The following is an 8,583-nucleotide window of genomic DNA, read 5'->3' on the forward strand; positions in this document are numbered from 1 at the left end:
TGAGCAGAGAACACGCAGACACACTGTCGTTATTGAAGGTATAGAAAGGAAGCGATACCTAAGGAGCTGCTGTACTGCCCTCTTTGGCTACAGTGTGCGCATGGTCATCCTGTGTTTCTCTGCAGGTTTGTCTGCCTCTTAAAAAACCTTTGGCATCCAGAAAAAAGGTGACTACATTCATTTAACTCTGTTCTGAGGTGTCCCCCAACTCTCTGTCAAAGAGTGGAGCATGTTCTGCTTGAGCTTTTCCTCATATATAGTTGAAACAGGATTTGAGGCCCTGTGTCAATGGATGAGATTTCAACATCAGTCCTGACAGCATCATTATAGCTAAAATAGCTGCTGCAGCTATATGCATATCCACATACATAAATATAGAGTAATATACATTCACACACTGGTTGATTTGGGGGGGTTTCTGTCTTTGATTTCACATATATTACACATTTTTTTATTTTTGTAGTGCTTTTTAAAAATAGCTATTAACTTACCCTCACATAGTGTAAATCTCGCTATTTGCCTCTCACAAAGAATCTGACAAGAATTGATTAAATCATGAGAATAAATGTCATGCACGTTATACAAGTATGCAAATAGGGAACACAGTGTTAAGATACTAAGATACTCTCTGTTAGAGTTAGCACTGATGAAAACATGAAATCTGATGCTGCAGTAAGCTGCTCTTAAATAACAGATAATACAAAAAAACTGAATAAAAAATGTAATGTGTTTATGTTTGTTTTAATCATGTAGACCAGTGGTTGGCAACCTTTCTGATGGCAAGTGTCATTTAAAATTTCCTCAGAAGTCAGTGTGCCATATGATTGCATTAGCAATAAATTTAATAACGCTCTATATGAACAGTTACACAATATATAGAACCACTTTATAGAATTATATTTGTTTACAGATGTTGGCAGCTATCAGTGAATAGTTATCAGCTATTTTGAAACAAAAAAAATAAAAAGACACTTTTTATCCATAACAGCAAATGAACTGTACAACAGAAAATACAAATGCTATTTATGGTCTCCTCACAACAATGATAAGAAAAATAAACTAAGCCAATATGGCATGTCTGTTAATACAGAGACATACACGTTAATGTGATCTCTGGTCTCCCACTCAGAGACACAGGTCTCCGAGTGTCCAGCATTCAGACGGCTACCTGAGGACACTTCGTGTGAGAGAAAATCTGCTCACACAGATATGTACAGCCAAATACTGTCAATAAGGCCTCTGCAATGTTCTGAAGACAGTTAAACTTGTCAGGTAGTGATGTCGGGCAGGTGAAAATGCAGCTCCATGAACACGCACAGCTGTGGATTCCAGCTACTTCGATGTTGCATTAACTGGCATCAACTCAGCCAGTTAATGTGAGACAAATCCAGCTGCTCATTAAAGATTTCTGGTTTGATCAGAAAATAAAACATTGGTCCAAACACCTGAAAGCACCGCTGGCGCGGCCATTTATTTTTTGATGCACCTTCTCAGATTAATTCACTGCGTGTCATGCCAACGGCTGGACTGGGACAAAAAATCAGCCCGGGCATTTTGACTAGAGACCGGCCCACCAGGTATTAAAGCCATAAAGCCTTTGAATGAAAACAAACGCTGTTGTGACAGTGATGTACACTGTCTTGTTGGTATATGTATGATTTCTATACATTTTACATCAGATAAAAACTGTGGTTGTAAGCTTCAGATGATTATTTAATAACAGCCAGACATTTTAAATGAGAATAATAAAGTATTTCTTTGTGCCCCCCTTTCCCTGTTAATGCCCCACCTGGCCCCCCTGGCAAAAAAATAACGATAGACTGCAGGTCATAACTTCTTACCTGAAGTTCAGTTCACCTGACACTCGGACCGGCGGCCGCCTCGGGTCCCGAGCAAATGCCCGGTATGCCCGATGGCCAGTCCAGCTATGGTTGTGCCATCAGTTAACCCTTCAGGTGCCAACTGTGGCACACGTGCCCAGGGTTGCCGACCCCTGATATAGACTGTCTGGTTGGGGCTGGGTTAAGAGTCGAGTGAGTATGACAACATGCAGTCAGTTAAGTAGGTTTCTTTTGGGGGGAGGGTGTATATATCAGCTGCCTGTGGTTCATCTGGCTGGTCTTGAGGCAGAGCGCCCTTCTTTGTTTTAAACTGCTTTTACTAAGTGAGTTACTGGACTGTAGCATTGTGACATTTATGCAGATTCCCAACACAAAAAGTTAATGATACAGATTATAATGTACGTTAGGACAGTGGCACGAAACAAAAACAGACTAAAATGTTAACTTTTGGTTTGCCATGAGATTTCCTGACAACTGCAATTACATACATACAGTTTACATACATAAGTAGGGATGGGTATCGAAACCCGGTTCTTGTTGAGAACCGGTTCCCACTGTTTCAATTCCTTGGAATTGTTTGCCATTTTTGCAAACGATTCCCTTATCGATTCCAGTCGTCCCGAATGACGTCACCACGTTGCGGAGCGTCATTTACCTGGCAGGAAACACGGTACCTAAGCGGCTCAAACGCTCAAAAGTTTGGTTATACTTTACGAGAACAGATGACAACGGGGCTACTTGCAAAGTAGATATTTCATTTAAGGGAGGAAACACTACGAATATGCAAAAGACACGCGATAACCTTAAATGAATGTCGTGTTTTTAATTCCGCTCCGGACTCATGAATCTCAACCCAGCAGCAGCGGTAACGTTTGCACGTCCTCTCCCGTTAATGCGGCAGGTAAACAATCAACAACAGTGCATATTATGTTAGCGCGATCTGCCTTATTACAAAACCTGCCATTACTGTGCATTTAGGTCACCATGATGAGAGAGACAGACAGAGTCTGGCTCAGATGCTGGCAGTTCTCGCTGCAGTCTACCGGTAGCGTCTCCTTTCAGGCCAGGATAGACGAATGTCACCGAGCAGTGACTAAGTTTGTGGTAAAAGGCTTGAACCCATTTGCCACAGCAGATGCCCCGATTTTCGGTAAGTGAATGTGTTTAATTGTAGGCAGGGACATTACTGGATATTCTTGTGTAATTGCTACTGAATAATTTATGTTATACTTTGTTATTGCTACAGAAGAATATTTATTTTATTATTTTACATTTACAATTTTTTTTCCTGGGGACCCTGTGACACCCCATTGAAGAGCCGTAGGCTGGATCTCTTAAAATCTCACTGTCGGGTTTGTAAGGCCATGTTACTCCTAAATTTCTATCTTGTTCAAAGAGAAGATATAAAACAAAGTTCTAAGCTGTTCGACCTTAGTGTTCTCCTTTTTTTAAAAAGAATCGATAAGAGAATCGATAAAGAATCGAATCGTTAAACAGAATCGAAAATGGAATCGGAATCGTGAAAATCTTATCAATACCCATCCCTATACATAAGTATTTGTCTTATTTGTACTGAGCTTGTGTCTAATTTAAATAAATAAATAAGTCCTTTAAGAACTTCTTTCACAGCGTACCCCAGTACCTTCAGACAGCTGACAGATGGTGGGAATTATGTTAGTGTGACACATCAAAAGCTCTCATTGACAGCCAGGAGATTATTACGTGGGGAACTAATCACTTTCTAGTGTGAAGCAAACCATAACTCACCAGCAGTGCAGACAAGCCACCAACTCAGGAAACCTGAAGAAAAACTGTCAGTGGACAGTCTTGCAGAAGCTGCCCGTCTAATTGCCACGTATTAATGACAATTGTGATATTTAAAGGGGAAAAGAAATATCCAGACACACACAGCCTTACACTGACAATCACTCAGTCACCACATGATTAATTAACCGGTTGGCTTGACTGTGAGAGAAGGTGAAGGGGTTTCCCTTTTTTGTTGTGGCAAAGATTTTACCAACAGCAGGCGAAAGAGTTCATTTATCAAGCTCTGCATCTTTTTGGTTCCCTTATCTTCTCCTGCTAAGGAAACAGTCTTTATCGTGTCCTTGACATATAAGGAACCTTTACAGCTTCAGACTTTCTTTGTATGTGTGACCCTCCAGCAACGTGTCCTTCTCTCAGATGACAGCAACGCTAAGCACAGCTTGTTAGGACAGAGCTGCTCACAAATGTAGGATTTGCAGCATCAAGAAAGCTCCTCCAGCACAAATCTTTGGTACAGCCCCAACCCTTATTATCCCACTGAAGCCTAGTGGCCTGTAAGTCACATGTTAAAGCGTCATTTTTCACAGTAGTCACAGGTACGCTAGTTAATTGCCATATAGATGTGAAAATATTGTGTTGTGATGCTTGCCACCTGCTGAATGCTCTTATGTTGTTTTCTTTGTTAAATGCTGAATCTAACTTAAAATCCTTCTCTTCACGTACAAGGTCTTGAATAATCAGGTCCCATCTTATATTAAAGACCTCACAGTACCACTTTGCCCCATTAGAGCACTTTAGTCTCAGACTAAAGTTTATTTGCAGTTTCTAGGATATTTACAAGCAGAATGGGAGGCAGAGTGTTCAGTTTTCAGGCCTCTCTTCTGTGGAATCAGCTCCCAGTTTGGGTTATGGAGACAGACAGCCTCTAGTGTTAATTTTAGGCTTAAAACTTTCCCTTTTGATCAAACATATAGGGAGGGCTGGATCAGGTGACCCTGAATCCTCCTTAAGTTACTCTGCAATAGGCCTAGGCTGCTGGGGGATTCCCATGATGAGTGTGGGTTTTTTTTCTTCACTCGCCTCCTTTCACTGCGTGTGTTCATAAGCTACTCTGTATTTAGTCGTTAGTTATTATTAATCTCAGGCTTTCCTCCGCACTCATTGGTGTGGTCTTTCTCCCCTTAGCCCAACCTAGTCGTGGCAGATGGCCGCCCCTCCCTGAGCCTGGTTCTGCCAGGTTTCTTCCTGTTAAAAGGGAGTTTTTCCTTCCCACTGTCACAACCTTCTTCCTCTGAGGGGTTGTCTGGTTGTTGGGGTTTTCTCTGTATTACTCTAAGGTCTTTAAATTACATTATAAAGCGCCTGGAGGCCACTGTGGTTATGATTTGGTGCTATATAAATAAAGTTGAATTGAACCTAATTAAATTTGGGGGGGTTTGTCAGTTTTTGATTGGATTGAGCACTTTCGAAAAGTGAATTAAAGTTTGATTGAATTTTCAGGAGTTGATTGTTAATAAAGAAAAAAGTTCAGACTAGCAAATTAGTATTCTGTGACATTTCTCAGTAATTAACAGGTCAGTTGGACTGATGATCGAGGTCTGGAGAATACGTGTTGTGATGAATTTCTGCAGAAATCTATATTTTTGCCTTCTCTAATGTTCATTTCTTATATTTAATCATATAGAAAGTCATTTAAAACAATCATCTTGCTTTGGTTATTTGTGCATGCTGACTGTGTGCGTTGATGCCCTCTCCAGACTGTGAGTAGGTCTCTGGCAGCACCTAGTGGCTGCAGGTGAACACACACATATCCCCATTCTCCAGTTATACCCTACACTCACACACATATACTCCACACGTGCCTTAGTAATTCTGTATCCAGCTGAGCTCAGCCCTTGCTGATGCTGCTGCCGTGAGCTATCAGTGCTCCCTACTGCTCAGAGTGGAACTGCAGTCAGCTCTCACCCATATTTGTGCAGAAAAAGACTCCCACAAATGGACGACTCCAACACGACGTGTGATTCTTCCACCACACATGACCTGAGTAACACACAGATGCTGCACAATCTAAATAATACACTGAATACTCCTGCTGGTTATGAATATGTATCAGCTTGGGGAGAAAAAAATGCATGTTTACTTTTTGTTCCTGTATACACTTTCCATAGGCATATTTGTCTTTCAGAATACCTGCTGCATTATGTATTTGCTGGGGGCCCATATGGCTGCTTCCACTTTCGTCAGTTTTATCTTGTGTCATTTGAACTTTGTTGTGCTGCAGCTTTGTTTTAATCTTGTGACAGATAAACCTGTCAGTACAGAAGCATAGATCCATCAAGCTCAGTGAAGTTTGCGGATTAGCCTGTTGAATGTAAAGCATACAGTACTGCACCGCTCTTCTCGCTGCGTGTCCGAATTGAGACGCACACAGTCACACGGAGAATATCCGCTGTTTGATGTGAAAACGACTTGAGACATCCGATCCCCTGTTTATGCAGCAGAGCAAGAGCTCTTCCTGGTCTTATTCTAATTAATTGCATTGCCAAATTGATTGTTTGGAGTGCGAGCCTGCAGAAATGTGTTTGGAATGACTTATTATACGGCTGGACAAAAGAGATGAAATATTAGGCGTTAAGTGGCACTGGTAATAGAATTCCTCATGAAAGGTCTATTGATCAGGGTGGCCGGGCCTCCGGAGAATTCACATATCATGCAGTCTTAATTACACGGCAGCCACGAGAGCGAAGGTCAACCTGTGAGCGTCTGAGCATGCACAAACACTCGCACAGCGACTCGTTTAACACCCGAGCGAATACAGGGAGACACTAATATACAGAGAATCTCAACACACCCTTTGTCCATATACAGTAAACGTAACGTGTAAAGTCACTATAAAGTGTTTTTCCAGAACCTTTTTTAGAGACTTTTTCAAATGTGTTGTTTGTCTGAATAACACAGCATAACTTGAGTTTTTCATTGGTTTGAATTTGAAGTAAGAAAAGATCAGACGGGAGTGATCGTCAGTTGAAGTGTTCAGCGCGGACACAGAGAGGTGCGTCCACTCAAAATGTAATAAATGAGATCTGAAATCTGATTAAGAAAAACAAACAAATGTAAGTAGTTCGGGGGAAAAGAAGATAATTAAATGTTCCACCAGCGTGCTGAGTCTTTGATGGCACATCAGACAAATTCAGTTTTTGTTCTTCATGTGTCGAAACAGTAAATGCCACATAAACAGCTGGCTTTTGTTGTTTTTAGCTGCGAGGGGCCAATTTTGCTTCATTTGACCTTTTGCTCTGCTGCCCCACCAGCACCACCACCTCATTCACTCCCTCTTTCTTGCTCTCATCCACTCCCCTTCCTGCGTCCCTCCGTCCGCTGAGGCGCCCCCTGCCCTGTGTTGTGACAGGCTTGTCAGGCTTGCATTTGGCCGAGCGGTGTGCAGTGCTGGGAGGCAGCCAGCTCAGTGCGTAGAGCCTCGGGGTTGCACAGAGTATCTCCGGGTGTCTTCCTCTTTCTCTCTCTCTGGTTGGTTGTGGGCCTACTGGGGGCACAGGCATCACCGTATCACCCAGCACCTGCTACCCCTGACCTCGCTACAGCCGGGGGAGCTGACACACACACACACACGCACACAAATTGCCCTTTTGCCCGTTGTTCACACTCTACGACGTTCGGATCAGCAGTTGCATGTGCCACCATTGACCCATGACTCCATCTGTCTGTGTGGATTGATTCCTCCAGAGGAACTCTTCGTCTTTCACACAGTGTGGTTTTTAACATCCGTGCAGATGGCAGATCAGGTTCACCCTTGTTTAGCCATTTTTGTAATGTTGGTTGTCGCCTGTTGTAACACTGTTTTTCTTCCCTTTTTTTGCCCCTTTCCAGGGACCAACGTCCACGAGGCTAAAAGGATTCTGACCGAGAGCGGCCTGCCCATCTTGGCAGCAGATGACCTGGATGATGCCGCCAAGAAAGCGGTGGCAGCTATCAAGAAATAGAGAATCCTGCAGGACGTCTCATTCCAGCCTCAGCACAGCACCATCAGCCTTTTCTTCCACATGCAGACCTCCAAAACCTTGAGCCTTTGCGTGCATTTCTCACTTTGATTGCCAACTGAGATCCAGATCACAAGCACTTACAGGATTCTGCCATTACACTGGTTTCCTCTCTGCAGATCAGATCAGCTGCAGTTTCTTTAATCATTAAAATGTGCATTAGTTAGGAAGAACCACTGACATATTCAGGCTAACATATTGAAAGGACACCCAACACTTTGTCCATTCCATTAGCTTTCTTGTCTTTATTTTTCAGCAAAATATGAAGTGGGAAAGACATTTTCCATCTTCACATCCAGCCCTGGCATCCACTGAGTTGTTGCCATGTTATCGCACACCATTCATAAGCTGTGATATCATTCAGTGGTACTTGCTGAAACGGAGATGAATGGAAGCAGTAAACACTTTCTTACTTCGTCCACGTTGGTTACCAAGCCTGGTCTGTGTTTCAAATGAAGTAGATGGTGTACTCACTCTGAATTTGTGCATCATGTCTTATTTATAAAGTGCTACTATGAGACGTCCATTATCTGCTCTAATCTGTGCCTGTCCAGTGAAAGCTAATGAGGCATCACAGGTGTCGAGAAAATGAATAATTAAAAACAAAGAATTGTACTTTTTTATAATCATGAATGGATGTTGACAGGATGTCTGAAATACAATGAGAAAATGCAATTTGTGACATTAAACAAAAAATGTTTTAAAAACTACACTTTAGTGTGTTGAATTTGTCCGGCCCATATCGGAGTATCCTGATGGAGGAAAAACTGGCAGAAGGTGGAAAGTAAGGCGGAAAAAGAAATTCTGCTGAATTTCCCAGGTATCTCTGAAGGAAGTACACTCCCAGAATAAATGTGATGTCAGTGGGGAGAGCAGATCCTCAGCAGTTTGCAGTTTTCTTAACACTATTAACTGCA

The 8,583-nt window shown here is 42.3% G+C and overlaps 1 protein-coding gene across 1 annotated transcript in view; it reads left to right on the forward strand.

Annotated features, from left to right (window-relative positions):
* The window catches only part of suclg2 (succinate-CoA ligase GDP-forming subunit beta), a 100,416-nt gene extending 92,040 nt beyond the window's left edge, over positions 1–8,376 (forward strand). The window contains exon 11 of the mRNA XM_084927768.1: positions 7,497–8,376. Coding sequence (XP_084783894.1) covers positions 7,497–7,609 — 113 coding nt within the window. The 3' untranslated portion in view covers positions 7,610–8,376. The remainder of the gene's footprint in view (positions 1–7,496) is intronic.
* Positions 8,377–8,583: the final 207 nt, after the last annotated feature.

The sequence above is a fragment of the Perissodus microlepis genome, chromosome 5 (assembly GCF_051167445.1).
Source record: "Perissodus microlepis isolate ML-2025 ecotype Zambia chromosome 5, ASM5116744v1, whole genome shotgun sequence".
In the NCBI taxonomy this organism is placed as follows: domain Eukaryota; kingdom Metazoa; phylum Chordata; class Actinopteri; order Cichliformes; family Cichlidae; genus Perissodus; species Perissodus microlepis.